At 44.3% G+C, this 18,604-nt stretch overlaps 2 protein-coding genes across 2 annotated transcripts; both read right to left on the bottom strand.

Moving 5' to 3' along the window:
- Positions 1-575: 575 nt before the first annotated feature.
- On the bottom strand, positions 576-7,904 carry MPZL3 (myelin protein zero like 3). Its single transcript, XM_084495714.1, has 6 exons — positions 7,805-7,904; positions 7,057-7,223; positions 5,836-6,046; positions 5,017-5,182; positions 4,145-4,202; positions 576-2,138 (listed from the first exon to the last, which is right to left on the bottom strand). The coding sequence occupies exons 1-6, from the start codon at positions 7,872-7,874 to the stop codon at positions 2,112-2,114; spliced, it is 699 nt and encodes a 232-aa protein (XP_084351840.1). The 5' UTR covers positions 7,875-7,904; the 3' UTR covers positions 576-2,111.
- A 342-nt stretch (positions 7,905-8,246) lies between these two features.
- Positions 8,247-14,387, bottom strand: MPZL2 (myelin protein zero like 2). Its single transcript, XM_084495715.1, has 6 exons — positions 13,978-14,387; positions 11,764-11,930; positions 10,924-11,134; positions 10,530-10,674; positions 10,092-10,179; positions 8,247-9,556 (listed from the first exon to the last, which is right to left on the bottom strand). Exons 1-5 carry the CDS (start codon positions 14,030-14,032, stop codon positions 10,119-10,121), a joined length of 639 nt encoding a protein of 212 aa, XP_084351841.1. The 5' UTR covers positions 14,033-14,387; the 3' UTR covers positions 8,247-9,556; positions 10,092-10,118.
- Between the last annotated feature and the right edge of the window lie 4,217 nt (positions 14,388-18,604).

An 18,604-nucleotide genomic window follows, 5' to 3' on the forward strand; every position in this document is an offset into this window, starting at 1 on the left:
TCTGCTGGGCATTACTGCCAGTAGTGTCCGGGGGCAGAGATAAGCACGCATCTTACTGCCCACAGAGCCACTGCCAGGATGCTTTTCACATCATGGCCAGCTTCTCCACTTTGAGACACAGGCAGGACACACAGCACAGGCTGCTATCTGCTTACACCCCCTCCTCAGTCACCCCGAAAGCTTATTTTCATCCTTCCTTTCCTATGGAATACCACAGCAGTCACTGTTCACCACCCCAGCAGCAGGGGTACACAGAGAAACTTTCTCTCAGCAAGCAAAGGGCAAGAGAGGTAAATTTTATCCATGCTCAAAACCCTTTATGATCCAGAACACAGTTAGCTTCAAGGTGGCCATTCCGCTTTGCACCAGAAAGATTTGCCCAGGATTTAGCCCGCTCTTTGCAAAGAGTGGAAGGCACATCTGGAAAAGAAGTTATTCATTTCCAAGGGGAACTGTCTGATGTACTAGGGCTGAAAGTGGAACAAGAAAGCCACTTCCTCTAGGCTGCACATCCCACCAACATCCTTTCTCAGGATAGTTCGAGTTGTAGAAACACGGTGTCATCACAAAGCACAACCTTTTTACATATTACTTTATTGTAGACAGGAGAACAATCAATTTCTTTATCTGAAGAAGCAGATCTACAGCTAACCTGCTTGGCAGGCAGGAACTCCACACCTGCCATCAGCAGCCAGCACTGAGCTGCTGAAGGGGGGCTCAGTACGCCGTTTCCCACCATCCCATGGCAGTTTTTATAGCTAAGCAAGAACACAGGATGGCAGTTTTACACGTTCAACTATATCCACCTGTACTCAGCCAAATAAAGTCCAGGATAAAGCAGTGCAATTTATTGGCAACGGCACATAAAAGCCTCCAGTAAACTTGTAACGTATGGAAGAAGACAATTTGATCGATGCCACACACCAAAAGGAAGCAAAACCCAGCAGCTCTTTAGGTGTCAGAACAGAGCTGTGAGAGCCCCCCAGAGTACTGCACCCAGACTGTGGAGCCCCCAGCACAAGAAAGATGTGGATCTGTTGGAGGAGGGCCACAGAAGATGATCAGAGGGCTGGAGCACCTCTCCTGTGAAGAACACAATTCTATGAATTCCACTGCTCCCTGCTATACGCTATTGGGCAAGGTTGGTGGTAGAGAACGTACGCTCTTTTTTACAGGGCAGTATTGACACATGTTTAACTGTTTCCCAAAAATGAACCATTTCACCAGAAGAGAGGAGGAACAAGACAGTTCTTCTGAACACGGAACATTCCTTGGCACGATTCCTTGAGTCAGTACTTGAGGTAGATGGGGTTACATTTCCACAGACACGGAGTCCTCATTTGCATTTCTGATTTTAAAAAATAAGTTGTATGTGAATTGTGCTTCATGTCTGCAAGTAGGAGATGTACCCAGTAATGCAGCTGTTCAAGTAAAAAGATAAAGCTCAACAACGTAAGGTAACACTGCTGTGCAGATGGCAACTTAAAGTAAGAAGACGCTAGGAACAAAATGTTGATCCTGTAATTAAGTGGTAGATCAAGCCAAGAAACAATTAAAAACCAGTAGGTTCTCTTTGCTCCAAGACAAAGGATGCCATATACCAACTCAGTCAGGCTGTTCTAAGTCCTTTGCTACTATGTTGTAACGAAAATGAGAAGAATACGTTGTCAGTGCTTGACGATGACCTTAGAGAGCCGATGTGTCACTCCGGAGTAGTCTGCTCTTCAAGCAGGTTGAATTCAAGGGTGCAGGAAAGGAGGGATATCACCAACCACAGAGGAAACAAATTAGAAAGTAAACTAAGAGACAAACACTGTCAGACCGCTGGTGGGAAACAGGCTGCACAGCTGTAGGCACCGAGGTTTCTGTAGGCACTGGAGAAGGGAGGTTTCAGGAGAATTCCCCCCGCCACCCAATAAATTAGAAAGAAGCTCAAAATAATGATTTTTGAAATAGGTAAGAGTGAATTATCCCATCAGCATTATTATTCCGATATACCAAGATGAGAACGGGTCCTTCAATCTGCATTGGTTATCCAGCAGCCTTTGTATTTTCTAGCCAAGATTTTCAGCGTTGTAATTTTGTTCTTTATCCATAAATTTGATCTCTCATCAGTATGGCTCTTCCTCATCTGTGTCCTGAAGAGAGAGTATGAAGAGAGAAATTGAGACTACGTACAAAGACATGAAACAAGTAATGAATTTGACAAAAAAAAATAAGTCTGCTAGGCTTCAGACAAGAGCATAAATGCTTTCCAAATTGCTGGTGTGCTTCAACAAATTAGAACTGGTAGTTACATAAACACTTGTAGCTAAGTCTGTTTGACTTACCACAGACACAGACAAATTGCCACTGGATAATCAACACATGTGATCTGTTTTAAAAGAGGTAGGAGCTAAAACTTAAGCAAAAGACAAAGTGCAGAAAGATGTCTTCTTAAAATGCACCCCTAACTCCTGCAGAGGAGATCCAGAGCAGCACAAGCTGTTGGGTGTTTCAGCTCTGAACAGCCCTATACTCTCAGATCCCCATCATCTATTGTTCTAACCACAGTAATGATTTGATGGCATCCTCACAACCAGGCTCTGCAGCTCTCAGCTTGCAAGATGCTCAAACATACAAGCCCTATATGGGAAATCTTACCAATTTTGCAGTAATCTTAATTATGAGCAATTTTTCATCAACATTGCAATTTTAACTATTTGGTAAAGTATTAAGCGTGAGAAAGTGTTTTACAGAAACCTCAAAAAGTAGACTCCCTATAGCGAGCGAGATGGTGTTCAGAGAGTTGTTAAGATGAGTATCAGAACAAAGTATCTAACCAATGCCAAATTACTCAACATGAAAGCACCACAACTACGTTCAAGTTTGCCTGCTCTCAAAGGATGAGAAGACATTTTTCAACCTTCACAATCTCCATCTACTAGCACGTCTCACTGTATCTGAGCTCCCATCTTTTCCCAATCTCTCCAATTGCACCGAAGCAAAGGTACCTCCCCGCTCCCCAGCACGTCACTTGCAACAGCCTTCCCACCTCCCTTTGCAGCCCTCCCCTTTGAATAAAGCATTTTCTGCTTCCTGCATCTCTCAAAACTCGTTGCCAATACTGCTGCTCCGTTACAGCTGTGAAGAATTATAAATATTTCATACATAAATCGTATATTTGCTCATTCTTCATTCTATACCTATTAAAGTGTAGAAACAACCAGCACACATCAGTCTGAAAGCTCACACATTTACTGCATTTAAAATCACTGGCATTACAACAGTGAATCAAGCAATACGTTTAAATCCTCCTTAACATACTTCCTGGCTGTGTATGGACGATGTAAAGCTGCGTCTGTGCTAGGTTTGCTCTGTAGGACACCAGGTTCAAAAACAAAACCACTCTCCAAGCAGGCGTATTAGTGAGCTTACTCTGGAATGTGTCACGCTTAGTGTTGGGGCTGCTAAAGCCAGCACACACACCTCAGACGTATGTTTTGCAAAATAAATACAGCAGATGGCAAACATTCAGTAGTTCCAGTACAACGCATCAGATTAACAGAGGCTTGTTGTTAGGGTATAGCAAGTGAACAGAATTAGAGGACACCACCCATTTCATGAAGCAAACAAACTGAACACCCCACAAAAACAAACACGAAACCCACAAGAGTTCAGCAGGATTCTGTTGTGACCAATGCGTTCTAAGAAGGGAGACCTCTAAGAAAGACAGAAGGCAGCATGCTACCATCTGCACAGAAACAGGGTAAAGAAATGTTCCTGCCTCCACACCTCACCATAGCCCTGCCAGACCCCAAACTGGTTATCTAGAGCCTTTATAGAAGCTACACAGTATAGCGGTTAGCACTTAAAATTCTTAATATTTGTCTTGAAATGTCAGCTTCCATTTAAAGTCAAAAGAAAAAAAAAAATCATTTTGGGGGATCTCGGGACAGCTCCCGCTGCCAGTAACGCACCCTGACCAGCAGTTCTTATCCCCGATAGCCAAAATGTGGAAATCACCATGGAGCATAAGCATAGCCAACTGGGACTGTTCTCCAAAGCCCAGAGAAATTATCAACACCTCTGGTTGCTGCTCGTGCACCTCCTCTGAGCGCTGATCTTGACAAAACCACTTATGAAAATAGCAACTTTCACTTACCACACAGTTCAAACACCAAGCTTTCAGTCTTCCTGAGCAGGTGTCTGTGTGTTCAGACCTGGAGAACAAACATAGGATGAGGATGGACTTTTCCCCACCACCACACACTAATATTTCCTATGGACTATGAATTCTACTTCTCCCACACTGCCTTGTGGCTCTGCATAACAAGCCTCCAAAGAATTGAGAGTGTCAGATCTCTTTTTTCAAAGGCAGACATTTCATATAACAAGTGCCATGAAGAATGTAAGAGGTGCTTTTTGGCTGGAAAATCTTACCACAATAAATCAAAACGTTGTATTAAAAGTCCAGTCCTAAAATTTAGCAGTGAATGAATTCTTTGCAAAACCAGGTGTAACTCCAGCAGTTTGCTGCTCTCACTACAATAGCATGGTGACCCTTCGCAACACACAATCCTCTCCAATTCAGATGGAAATCCAGTCTCCAGAGCCTGTTCGGGACTTGTCAGCTGTGCTCAGGCCATCAGTGAGGGAACCAGATAGCATTATGCTGTTTGTTTTGTTGCTACTGATCTTTCATACCAAAACACAACCCATAAAGCCCACAAAAGCAAAATATCTTTTGCTGATTTAAGCAAAATAAATCTGACTGCAGAAGTGAAAGACTACCCAACCCTAAACTGCTTCAGTTCCATGGCTTCACGCCATTGACAGAAAAAGGGCTGTACTGCACTTACTTTATGCTCCAAAACATGGATTTTCCAAAGGTTTCTACTCACTAGCTAAATTATGCTCATAGAGAGGAAGATCTCAGTGGCCAGCCTGCAGATGCTGACAGCTATGAAATGAAGGACAGTGAGGAATCATTGTCCAAGGTGGAAAAACAGGCTTTAGGTTCCAGACAGAACTTACTCATCAGACACTTCAATAGAGGATTTCTTGCAGCCCGATTTTTTTTTCTCCTTTAGCACTCCAGATTTCCTTCCCAACCTCACCAACATCAGAATGACCACAATGATGGAAGGGAGAAATACTAAAATGGACAGCAGCACCGCTGAAGTCAGCTGGAAGGAAAAGCCTGCGGGATAGATAAAGAACAGAGCAGCTGTAACAGTAGTGAAATTCTGCTTTCTGAAGTCTCTGAGGAAAACGTTCACCCAGGAAGGACTGACAGCCTTTTCATACACAGCCCAGGGCTGGTAAATTTGAAACAACTTGTCTTGGAATCTGTAGGACCCTTATTACCTACCCAGCACAGTAGGATGTTTTTTTTTTATATGCAAAAAACTCCAAAGGTGGGCAGGTGATGACATAGCTTTGTCAGCATGTCCAAGCTTCAGATTTGGGGTAGTTCTCACACGCAGAGCAGACAAGGAAATGAAGTATTACTAAGAATCAGAGTTTGTGGTGTGATAGTATTTTTAGACCAGTACTTCCCCAAAATCTCACTTATTCTATTGACACAAGATTTGGAGACTGGAATTCCTGAACAAGGATGGATTTTTGATTTGTTATCAGCACAGCTTCCTCCATTCCTTCCTGCCCCCAGTAAATTCAGTGGTTCTCTATGTATTTAGTACAGAATGAAGGGCTGAGGTAATTCCTGCTGTAATTCTTACATGGAAATCCAGGGAATCAATTTCCTGTGCAATGCTCCGATTTTTAAGGTTCTGATGAAGCTACAATGCAGCAGTATCACACAAGTGAGAACGCTATGAAATGGAGGCTTACCCCTCTCTGTAACTATCAGCACTGTCTGGGGAATGTTGTGGTACACATCTGGAGGATTCTTCACACTGCAGATGAACGTCCCATTGTCACTCATCACAGGGCTTTGGATAGCGATGGAAGCATCACCCTTGGCAACGTTCCCAACCCAGGATATCCTGTCTTTGAACTTCCCCACTGTTGTTGGGTAGGCAACAGACTGATAATGAAAAATCTAAAAGAAGGGGAAGACAATAATTGCTCTAGTAAAACACTCTACAAAGAAACCAAACTACTTTTTGTATTGTAAACATAAAGGAAGGCATATTAACAAGTCAGAAAGAATAGCTTGCAGACAGGAGACTCTCCAAGTTCCTATCTGATAATTCTGAATCTGTCCCATTTCATTAGAACTCCAAAGCTTTTATCTACCAGCCACGGCACTGACATATGTCATCACCACCCTTCTGACAAGCTTGTTCCCCTCTGGAAATCTGCGGCTGAGAAGTTGAGTCTGTTCCTTGTGTCACGCAAGACAGAGCGCGGCAGTTCTTCAGCATTTGCTTCCTGCACTTTGGCACTTCCTGCCCGACTAGTGAAGACCTAACAGACATTTCATAAGGGCAGCTCCCTTTTACCCCAGATACAGGGACACCACTATGAGTTCACACTCTCCAGGAAGTGTTAGTCACTGGTAAGCTGTAAAGATACACATTTTCTGTTTGTGCCTTGAATGAGAGGCTTCCAGCCGCCTTTTTGATTTGTGTATTTATGCTTATATTTCAAAATGCTGCTGCCAAGAGAAGTAGCAGCCCATAAACCTCAGAGGCTGTCATCATGACTGTCTTCAGAGTGTCATTGCACACGTTTTTACCACTCCAAGGTAAAATCAGGAGTAGATTGCATCACAGAATTAATAGGGCATAGCTGCCTTCAAGAAAACTCCCACTCAAATGTTTTACAGTCATTCTATGTACAGCTGTAGTGTACAATGCAGTGCTTATGTCAAAACCCAAAGGTCTGCATAATCACCTCTGTGCTAGTACACATTTACGTTGAATACTTTTTGCCCAAAGGACACTAAAACAATTACTGATGGGAAAGAAGGAAACAAGCAGAATCCCGCACTTCAAAGTGAGGAATAAGCGCAGCAGGAGGGCAAACGGGGAAAAGATACCATCAGCACACAACGTGCACAGAGACCTGGTCAATCTTCAGTACAAAAAGATTCCCTCTTTCACTTACTGTCTCCATCTGACCACCCGTGAGGGGTCGGTACGTCCAGTCCACTGTCAGACTCTCAGTGATGGGAGAACTGGATTTGAACGTGCATGTCAGCTGTACTTTTTCACCAGCGAAAGCTCGCACTTTAGAGCTGGCTTTAATATCCAGGGACAAAGCATTGCAGATACCTTTTGGAACAAGCACGAAAGACAAGGATTAGGTGGTTGTTATTTGTGAGGCACGGGAGTGATGGTGCCCCGATCATACCGATGGATGGGCAGCTTAACCCCACGCTGAAGAGGGAAGCACAGCAGCGACCACCACCCCCATCATGAAATTAAAGCAAAGCAGATCACTTCCCTAACCTGTTCTTTATGGGACTGCAATGAGCCTCAAGAAGTATTTATCTGGAAAATACCCCCAAAAGCGTACAGTTTTAGACGTGGAGGTAAGGAAGTTTTAAAGGGAAGAAACTGATTCAGCCAGCCTGCTGAGGAAGCACAAGCTGCTAGCTTTAGTCCTGCCAAAAAAAAAAAAAAAAAAAAAGTAGTATTGACAAAGAAAAAACAATCCCGTTGGAAATGTTGATATCTCAAGTGTAGCGAGCAGAGAGGGGAATAAAGTGGCACGGGAGCGGAGCGCAGGGTGAGGAAAGCAAGCCCCGCAGCCCCCATCCGCGCCGTGCCCCGGCCGGGGGCGGCCCCACACCGCCCCTCCGCAGCTCTCTGCCCCCCGGAGGAGGAGGAGAAACCCGCCCCGGCCCCGTTACCGAGCAGGATCAGGGCCCCCCGCGGGACGAGAAGGCCGCCGGCGGCCGCCGCCGCCCCGCCACCCCGCATGGCGCTCAGCGCCGCAACATGGCGGCTCACCTGCCCAGGTGAGGGTGGGGGCCGCCCCAAGATGGCCGCGCCGCGTCGCCATGGCCACGGGGCCTCGCCTCGCAGCCGGGGACGGGGCCCGGCAGGGCTCGCCGAGAATACCGCGGTGCCCGTTTCTGTTTTGGGGTGGTTTGTTACTTTTTTGGTACTTTACAACCCGGGGAAAACAAACAAACAAACAAACAAACAAAAAACAAACAAACAAACAAAACAAAAACAAACAAAAAAAAAAACCACGAGTTTCACGAGTTTTTGTTTTGTTTTGTTTTGGTGTGCCGAGTTTGCAGTAGGACAGTGACTTCCTTCAGTGTCACACCATTTAGTTACACTCTCTTTTATCCACAAACCATGTTTATTTATGACGAACATAATAGAAGACAATATCGTACAAACAGATAATGTGGCCAGCACATTACAGGTAGAGTTACAAAGTCATAAAGTTAGAGGTACAAAGTCATAAAGTTAGAGTTACAAAGTCATAAAGTTACTTTTTAAACAAAGAGGCTGATGTTTTGTTTTAGCGCTGGTTAAATACAGTAATAGCTCAATGGTTTTAATGATTTTGCACTTTATTTGCCTTGGATAGATAAAGTCAATGGAAATACAGGGTATGTGTTAAATAAGATTGAACACAGGAGTAAGGTGTGCTGATGACAGCCTGGGGCAGTAAACAGCATCCAGAGAAATACTGGTGGTAGTGTTTTTGGAAGCCTGGTACAACACTGGCAGCCACTGTTGTTTTTGAAGTGAACTTGAGTGTGGCAGCACCCCATTATCACTTGCTCAGGGCAGCCTCCAGGGCTGCTACTGCCAGCCCACGTCCAGGGCACCGCAGCGGGATGCACAGGTCTGCTGGGTCAGGGCAAGAGGCATCGCACCTCACAGCTTGTCGTCCACCAGGAATAATGGGGAGAAGCAGGACCGGAGAAGCAGAAGGAAAGGAGAGCAGTCTGGGGTGCACCAGGAGAAGGGGAATGAGAGAAGGGGAGCTGCCAAAGCACATGGCCACGCTTTGCGCAGTGGAAGGCAGTCTTTGCTGCTGTCACATTTACAAAGTGTACTGAAGTTGAGAAAGACCAATATAAAAACACACCCACAGGGAAATGTGACCCCTAATAAGAAACAGCATACATTCAGAAACACTTTCCGCTTAAAGTGTTCTTTCTGCAAAAAGACAATAAAGGTTGTAGCAGCTAGCGGCCCCTCTGATCCCTCACTTAGCTAGTCATCCTCTTAGTGACATCAAACAGGTTTTTGAGGGTAGAAAAATTGGGCACCACAAATGTACCTTTTAAATTTTAAGGTGCAAGAGTGTGTCTGCTCAGACACGGCAAATACTCAGTCTGCTGTCGTAGCATTATGTTGACTTTGTTTACTTCTGTGATTTTTTCATCTTCAGAGCCTAATTGTTCACGTTCAACAGCTGTGAAGATTAAGTAAACTTCCTTGTTCATGGGGCAAGTTCCTCCTGTTTCGCTTCAATGAAGGAAATAACACTTTACAACTTATGTTAATGTCACCCTCTTTTCTTGCAAGAATTTCAGGTTGAGCAGGGATACCACACTTGCAGCATCAGGCGTCTGTAATTCAGCTTTGTTCTAACATCCAAAATTACAAGCTCTCACCATCTGCTTCAGAAGTACCTAAGAAGAAAGATTATAAGAAAAACAAAACAGATTGATTACTCAGGATTATTGTTGAAAATAAACATAGTAGAGGCATCTGCTGACCTCAGAAATTGAGTGGTTAAAAATTAGGCTGAGATGTTTCAGCGAAGCCAGCAAATCTGGAAAGAGTTTCAGTCTTCCTGTAGCAATTTAAAATAAAGATTAAATGAATCCCAACATAGATTCAAAACTAGTGAAAGGAAATTAATTCATTTCTCCATCCACATAGCAGACAAGCTATGGAAAGCAGCAATAACGGCTTTCCTACAATGATAGGAAACATCATTGCACCTCGACAATAAGGTGGAGAAATCACTCCCATGGTTAAGAGGCAGTTATGTTGCCACTGCTTGTTCAGTTATCAGTCTCTCTCTGAAGGCTCCTCAAAAGCAAAATGTGACTATGGTCTCAGTTGTTCATGTTCATGGCTACCATGGCCTGCTGACTGTGAACAGAAGTGAAATGTGTAAGTAACAAGAAAGCATTAACTAAAGAATGTTTGAATAGATACCTGCATTGTATATACTACCAAAGACCTCTAGTCTTCTAATGGAGTAGCTTCCTTTTCTTCTCTGATCTTCAGCTTCTCCTTTTCTTTACTATTAAAAAAAAAAAAAAAAAAAAAAAGATCAGCATCAGATATCCTGAGCAGCTGTCAGGTTCTGAGTTATATATAACATACATAATATACAACAAGAAGTTATGCAGGCTCTTCCTCACATGAGGAGCCACCTCGAAAGGCAAGAGCAAAACAAGGACTGCAAACTTCATTCATCCTGGGGCTCTGTTCTGACTGCAAGTAAGCAGCCAATTATTGCTAATTGTGTTAGCAGTTTGCATTGTAGATGCTTAGTGCAGGGTCCAAGCCAATGAATCAGAGTGGCCATGAAGATATATTTAACAAGCTTTCACATAAGCCTTTCTCTCTCTCTTTCCCCTTTGTCCTTACAGTTCAGTATCTGACACCTCTGTCGTCTTGTCTTGCTGTTTCTTCCGATGGTGTCGACATATAATCACAATTGTCACCACAATGATCATCAGAGCACATGCAGACCCAATGGCGATGGCAAGGAAGTGGATTTCTGAGAAATGCACTGCATGGAGAGAAACAGGTAAATGAACAAGAGGGACACACTGAGTGCTCCTGGTATTAGGCTGGGTACCTCTATCCATGAACATAACCTTTTCTTAAGCTCTTTTTTCTGTTATATCCATGAACTTTCCTCATGCTTTCTCCTTATAATCCTTTTGCTTCCATGCATTTTTCCAAGTGTGCAGGAAGACCTGCCAATGTTTTGCACTGGCTAAACCCATAACCTCTGGTGGGGTTCTTGGCCTCTCACCTTTCTGCACAACTCTGAGTCGCACTTCACCAATTGTGCCATCAACGTCTGGTGGGTTCTTCACCTGGCAGGTGAATGTCCCATTGTCAGTGGGCTGTAAATTCCAGATAACAATGGAAACATCATAACGCTCAATATTGCCATCCCAAGTGGCTCGCCCTTTGAACCGTCCAGCAGACAGCTTGTAGGGCTCCTTGAGGTAATAAAATACCTACAAAAAAAGAAAGAAACTGTCATTCCTGTAGTTTTTTACAGTGTTTCTGATGTAAGCAGCATGTGAAAGTGGAGTGGCACCAGCTAAGACACATGACCTAAAATGAGGAGAGTTGTGTTGGCTCAATTTCTCTCAGATGAACTCTGAGGCAATTTCAAAAGATCATACCCTTGCTCCAGCAGCCATGAGATCTCAGTCCTGCTCAGGCCTAAGGCTTTGTTAGCCTGTGTTCTGCGGTCTTTCAGTTATACTGCAGTACTTGTTGATCTGCTTACCCTGACATGTTGGCCAAAGAAAATCGTAAGTCGTAAGGTGCAGGATGTTAACTAAGACCAGATTCGCCTATAAGCATGTGCAGTTTCATCAGGCCCCAAATCTTTTAACCCCGATTTCCCAAAACTAAATATAAAAATTGTTTCTTGAACCAGGTTCTGTAAACAAAACTTCTTGCTTAGAGTAATCCTTATGAACTGCAGAGAAAAGGGCCAAGATGTACTTACTCCTGTGTTTTGGCTGTGCTTGCCCACACCAACACCTGGGATTGTTTCCCAGCCAGTGCTGGGCCCTAGGAGTGTTCATCTGAGCAAGTGAGCATCAATGAAATGAAGCATAAAGGTCTCACTCACTGGCTCATGCGAGCTCAGGTCCTCAGGCTGGAAGTTCCACGTCACTGACAGCTGCGGGCTAATAGGGCTGCTGCTGGAGAAGGTGCATTTTAAACGTAGGTTAGTGCCATTCACAGCATCCACCTCCCTGGAAGTGTAAACTTCGAGGGCTGTGACGGGCCACAGTGCTGCAGAGAAAACAGCAAAGGGTTAGAGGTAAACAAAACTACTGTTTAGAGTAAAATCATCACTTATCTTTGTTTGATCTACACAGGAGTCTGCTTTATCCTTAGTAATGTTTAACCTAACATTCAAATCCCATAGATTTAATTACTGAGGGAGGTAGTCCTGCTTATGCAGAATCCAAAAGATCCCATGTGCTTCAAGGTTTTCGCCAGCTGATATGCAGGTTGCACAGTGCTCGTTTCACTGGAGTTTGCTTTCATCTGTATTGCTGCTACAATGCTTCCTTTGTAGTTTTGTGGCTGCACAGTTAAATACTGACAGATCTGATCCCTAGCTGAGAAGAGACCACTGAGAGGGACTCTCCTATAGGAACAATACACCTTGGTTTGTTTTCTGGGGGAAATGTCTCCTTCAGGCATGAGCAAACAACATCTAGGAGGTACACTTGTAAATGGCAGCCCTCCTGCAATATGCTCCTGATTAGCACTAAAGATGCAGTATAACTTCACGTGTTAGTCCTCATCACATGATGGCAGGTGATTTACACTCTATTGCAATCAGTTCCCCACCCAGATTTCTCCAGAAAACCATCTCTTTTCGTCCAAGAAGCATTGCTAAGCACCTACGAATGGTTGCCATCTCCCATCCCAGAACTTTCTTTTACAGGCTTTGTATTATCAGTTTGTGTGGCACAAATACCATGGTGAAAACTGCCCTTATTTATGTAAGTGTCTGTTGAGAAGGTTAATAACACCACTGGACAATTATAGGGAAAGCAGGTTGAGGAATTCCACAGGAGATCATGGAGGCGAATCTGTGTTTGTTTGTCAAAGAAACATCCTCTCTTAAGCAAACCACCACAGCTGCTGCTTTAAAAGTAAGTTAACATCAAGGTAGCCTACCCAGAAAGAGATGAGCAAGAGGGAACATAAAGACACTGAAAGGAAAATGAAAAATACGAAAACAAAAAGGCCTCTGAACTGGCCAAATGTTGTACCTCTGGGTTAGTGGGATAATTTCCACCAAACAGCAGTGCCAATTGAAAGATCTTGCTACTCCTGCTCTGGAAGGGGACAGTCTTCCCTGTTCCTGATAATATACTCCCCTTACTTTCCCTTTACCCATTTATAGAAGGAAAAAAAAACCTGCTAACAGAGGAAAAAAAAATAATAATTTCCTCTTACTTTAGGAAGATGAATTAACTTACCCCAGTGTGACTCAGGGATAAAATAGCTTATCTGGGGTTGTAAAATATGGATTCGTGGCAAATTAATACATTTCCTCTATCTGAAAACAACTCATAGCCAAAGAATTTCTTGACAAATAATCCCTTTTCTCAAAGGAGAAAATATTTGAAATGCCAAACCACTGAGGGTGCACACACTTGAAAACTTCATTGGCTGAGATCATGTTTCTTTTCCAAAGATTCGATGTCAAGTTGTCCCGATTTCATTTTAAATTTCTTTAAAAGAACAAGTGTAGGAAAATAAGTGTAAAATATATTTTATTCAAGACAAATTACTAAGAGTATGTGTGCTGATGCCTTTAGGTAAGGAGTACATGGTGTTCCCAGACCAAATTTTGATTCTAGTTATACTGATATAAACCACTGAAAAATCAAGGGACTTTTTTGCCGTCATTCTGATTTATTGTCGTGTAAAGGATCTAAACTGTTTAACAATCTCTGATTGTCTAGTAACAAAGGCAGAAAGAAAATAAATAATAATAATAAAAAAAAGAAAACAAACATCCGAGAGTAAAGTCCAGATTCCTGCTGGGATGAAAAGAGTGAGGCAGGAAAGGGAAAGATGTGAAACCTTAGCTCAGAATTAGAGCGGTGTTCTTCCTCCTCTCAAACACACCTAAACCTGTTTCAGAGAAATTCAATCACTTGCAAGTAAACCCAGCACCAAAAGAATCGCAGCAATTGTCCACAGCAAATATCTCAGCCTCCTACAAAGTCACTGCCTTAATGAGGTTGATAATTAAGGGATGAGAAGAGGAAAGTCAAGATGGCAACGGAGGCCAGGCAATATCAGGTTTCCTTACCTCGGAGCTGTACCCCAAGGAAGAGCACAGCTCCCAGCCAGGTGAGGCCAAACATCGGGAAGACAACTCCGTACTCTGGAGGCTGAGCAGCGCAGGGAAGAGAAGTTTGTTTCAGGCACTCAAGAGCTGGATGAAAGGCAAATTTCTCAAAGCCTTCTCGGGACAGTCGAGCAAATTCCTTTTCCTCGGTTTGTGCTGCAAGGCAACGTGCGTGCCTTTTCCTGGTTGAGTCACGGACTGCTCCCAGCCCATGCAATGAAAGGCAAGGTGCGGCCAGCAGGTACAGATCACTTGTGCGTAAAACAGAGGGATTTTCAAGGTAAGATTAATTTCTTCTGCCTCCCATATTCCTTTGCTCTTTTGTGTTGCAATCATCCCTCCTCCCAGCTTCCACTTGAAACCACTCCCCTCTTGGGGGAGGTAATTTTGCTCATAAATTTGCCTTAGGTTATTTACAGGTAGCCTGAAGGAACAAGGGCCACTTGTTTGATAAAAACCTGCAAATAGTGTACATATATATATATAAAAAAAAGCCAAAACAGACTACCCGTAGCAGTAATTTGGGAATGCATTCAGGGGGTGGAAGGTGCAACACAGATACCTATAGTTAAATTGAGGTGATCTTCATCCTGCAGAAGAATGGAGAAACTGCATTAATTAGTGTTTGTGAAATTATTGGAAAAGTCAAAAGACGAGGACATAGGATATGAGTCAAGCCCAGTGACAGCCCAGGCACAGCTGGGGAAGCCCCACTGAGCTTAACAAGCAGCACAAAGCACCAGAGAAACTCACTGGGACACAAAATGTTTTCCTAGTGGCACATGGATGTTGTGAGAGCATGAAAGTGAGATGTACATGTGTGTCAGCAATAGCAGAATGTTTGTGTTAGCAGACCATAAATCATATAACACCGTTTCACTTGCTACTGGCTGCGGCTGTGTTCGTGTATGACCCTTGGTCTAGTTCCAAGCAGCCACCCCGGGTTAGGAGCTTTAGTTGTGCCTGGTGCTAATGGCCTCTGCAGGGATGCCAAGGCAGGAAGGGGGAGGATGCCACTAACATTTGTGTTTTGAAGGGCTCCCTTCAGCTCAGAGTGAGGGCAGTCTTCTCGTGCAGCAATGTAGTCTGCAACTGGGAGGTTCTGGATTGCCTGGGACACACCAAGATGTCAGTGCTGGTCAGAACAAGGTTTTGATGGAAAGAAGACAGCAGCAGGACTCTGAGAATCCCTGCTAATGAGCAGCCATGCAAACATCTCTCCTCCCGTTTGCTCGTCACATCCTTGCAGCAGTTTCTGAGGAGAGTGCTGAATCCATTTTTAACTTGTAAATACCAAGCTAAAACTTTGCCAATACTGAAAAACACCGAGGACATCAGCCTCACAAGCTGCCCACAGAACAGAACAGGAAATCTTGTCTCTGCTAATAGCTCTGAGGTACCACGTGTCTATTTTCATTGGAATAATTTGGCCCTGTGTTACCTCTTCATCACTGCACCTCCCCAGATTTCCATTCAGTTATCATTCCAAAACATCATTTCCATTTCTTTCACTGCCACTGTAAACATTTATTAGGCCGGGTTGTGTTTTTGTTTTGTTGTTTGTTTGTTTGTTTTGCAGACAGAGGGTATCTCTTTTGCAGACAGAGCGATCTCTTTTCAGACTTTCTTTCAGGTGTCTGTGAGAGTGCTCAGCAGTCAGTTTGCTGGAGCTGAGTTGTTGTGGAAAAAAAGCATCCTTCACACTGAGGGTTAAAAGTTAACCTGGAATGACAAGGTTAGAGGGTTTTGTGCACAACTGAGCTGATCGTTTTCTGTTTGCTCTGGGAAGCACAAAAGGGAACATTCCAAGGTTCCTGTATTGCTGAAAGAGGAGTTTTATGATGACAAAAAATCGTGGGAGGAAATGAAGTTATAGAAATGAAAAGAGGTGTGCAAAACACAGTTCTGAAGAGGACAATTGGCAAGAAGAGAATCGTTAGGAGAGAAAGGGAGTCTTCCTGTGGCTTAAAATATCAAATTTATGCTTATGGTTTATGCATAAACATAAACTCTGTGTATGTTTCCTGAGTTCTGTCATCTTATTCTGCCCAGGAGATCTTTATCTTGAGCACTAATTATTGTCTGTCATACAACTCATTATTTTAGCATGTTGTGGGTAGACTGACATATCTCAGACATGTGGAGCTCACTGTGGGTGCTCCAGGGACAAAGAGCATGGGCATTACTTTCAATGCATTCAGGTAGTATGTGCTGGAGGGGATTAGCCCTTGCTATGCTTGGTTGTTCTGCAGAATTTCTTGAATAGCTTGCAGATCTCTAACAGTCCTAGGAGATGTAATTGCTGCTCGGCAACATCAGCTCAGGTCTGAACTTGAAGCATGGTTGCACAGGCTCTGTTTTTTAACCACTGGATTCTTACTCAGGTGTGAGAGGCTGGTCCAGTCTTTCCAAGCAAGACTTTCCTGATTTGAAAGAAGCTGATCTGTTGGAATTGCAGCGGTGTCAGATCAAATGTTTGGGTCTTGATTGGCTCTCCTCGGAGAAATTATTCACTGCATATGTAGAAACAGGGAAACGTGATCCTGATGATGGCTCCTAGAATTTGTTCTTTGGGGAAATGATGCTGTCAATTCTTCTAGTCTGAAAATGACTTTTTATAGCGGTCCCATGGGGAAAGAAAACATACCTAGTGCAGCAGCATCTTCTGAGGATGCTGAGGCTGTCCCATGGAGAGCGCAGAGCTGCAGCAGGCTGCTTCTGGCAGGCTGGCTGTGTGGAGACCATCACTCACCAATCTCCTCTACCTGTCAGCTCAAGCAGTTGGCTTTTACTCTGTTTTACTGAGGTGTTAAAAAACGTTTAAAGCTACAACAAGTGATTCCTAGAGCTGTGTGGTCCCCAGGCTCCATTCCTCCCAAATGTGTCAGAGATAAGCAGTCAGCAGAGACTGAAATAATGAAGTCTAGTCCAAGGAGTGACTTTCACACCTGAAAAAGCCAAGTCTCAAGGTAAAGCCATGCAGTGGCATCTGTCTGACAAACTTCTTGCTCTAACTTCAACTACACCCTGCTACCAGGACATTTTACTTGCAGTTCATGCTCAGAAGGGAAGGGCACAACAATTTTCAGCATTGGCTAATGCTTTCTAGACAATAAAACAGGATTTTCTCTTTAGATTGTGGGAGGCAAGTGGAGCTAAGTATACAGCCCTGGTTCTGGGACTTTCCCTCACACATGGTCACAATTGTGTGGTTAGAGCAGCGTTAAACAGCACGGCTCCACAGCTCCCGTCCTCAGCCTGTCATTTGATTTTGGCTCAGTCCCACTGGGCTGGTTTCGTGTTCATGGCTTTCTTCAGCACAAGATGCCACCAATTACATGCTGATCACTGCAGAAAACCCTCAGGCACCCCCAGCTCCGCATGGATCAGTGCATCTGTGTTACAGGTAATCGACTCATCCGGCAGGGCAGTCAGGCTGTAGGAGTTTCCAGGTTAGCACTTTGGCCTTTTGTTGTGCTTCATTCCAGCAGTCCTCACATCAGCTCCACATCTTTCCCGCAGACTGGGCTGGCACCTCTTAAAATCATCTGTCTGCATAGCAGCAATTTCTTATCCTCAGGCAGCCCATGCAGAGTCCAGCAGGACAAGCATGTTTCTCGCTGCCGCTGCCCTTTGGCCACTGAGCAACAACCCCGGCTCTCAGTCAGGACCACATTTGTTTAATGCACAAACTGGGGAGGAGGGTCTCTTCCAGTCTTGCAATCTTTTACTAACCTTCATCATCTTGTTTCAAAACGTGCTGAATCCAGCTGTTACAAGAGCGCCGAGTCCCAGGCACCACTAGCAGTAATATAATCATTTTTCGTTTTGAAACAGATAAGTAAAAAAGTCTGACAGCTAAGGGGAGCTCCTCAATAAATTAAAGTCCCACAGCATTGTGATTAGCCACGTCATTAAATAGCAAGTTTTGGGGAAGGAGCAAAAAGCCAGCTCCATCCATCCATACATCTGGGGTCCCTTGAGATGTGCAGGGCAGGTGCCAAAGCGTAGTGCACCCTCGTGGAAGGGGAAAGCTTTGGCTTGCCTTGAGTGTCTCCTTCGGGCAGGGACGCTAAAAATCCCCAGTACCCTCACGACCGTTAATAGCAGCTCTGCTACCTCTGTAGGCTTCAAGCACAGGAAGACAGAAAGACAAGGTGTTCGGCATGCCACCGTCCCTGCAAAGCCTGGAAAGGTCCCTGCCCCAGCCCCTGGAGGTCTTCGCTGCCTGAAGCAGAAGTTTGCGAGGAGAAAGCTCCCTGCTGCACGCTGCAGAGGCAGGCACACTGACAGCACCTTGGCAGGGGCAGGAGCCCCCTCTAGTGGAATCAGGCCACTTTCACTCGGGTTATCAGGCTCGAAGGTAGTCCATGGAAAAACTGAAAGGAGCCGGTGCCAAGCGCTTCGTCAGGGAGTGTGGTGACAGGGCAAGGAGTGATGACTTTAAACTGAAAGAGGATAAATAGGTTAAATTCGATAGTAGGAAGAAATTCTTTATAAGAGTGGTGGGGCACTGGAACAGGTCACCCAGAGAAATTGTGGCTGCCCCATCCCTGAACTGTTCAAGGCCAGGCTGGATGGGGCTTTG

The sequence above is a fragment of the Aythya ferina genome, assembly GCF_964211825.1.
Source record: "Aythya ferina genome assembly, chromosome: 22".
Lineage (NCBI taxonomy): Eukaryota > Metazoa > Chordata > Aves > Anseriformes > Anatidae > Aythya > Aythya ferina.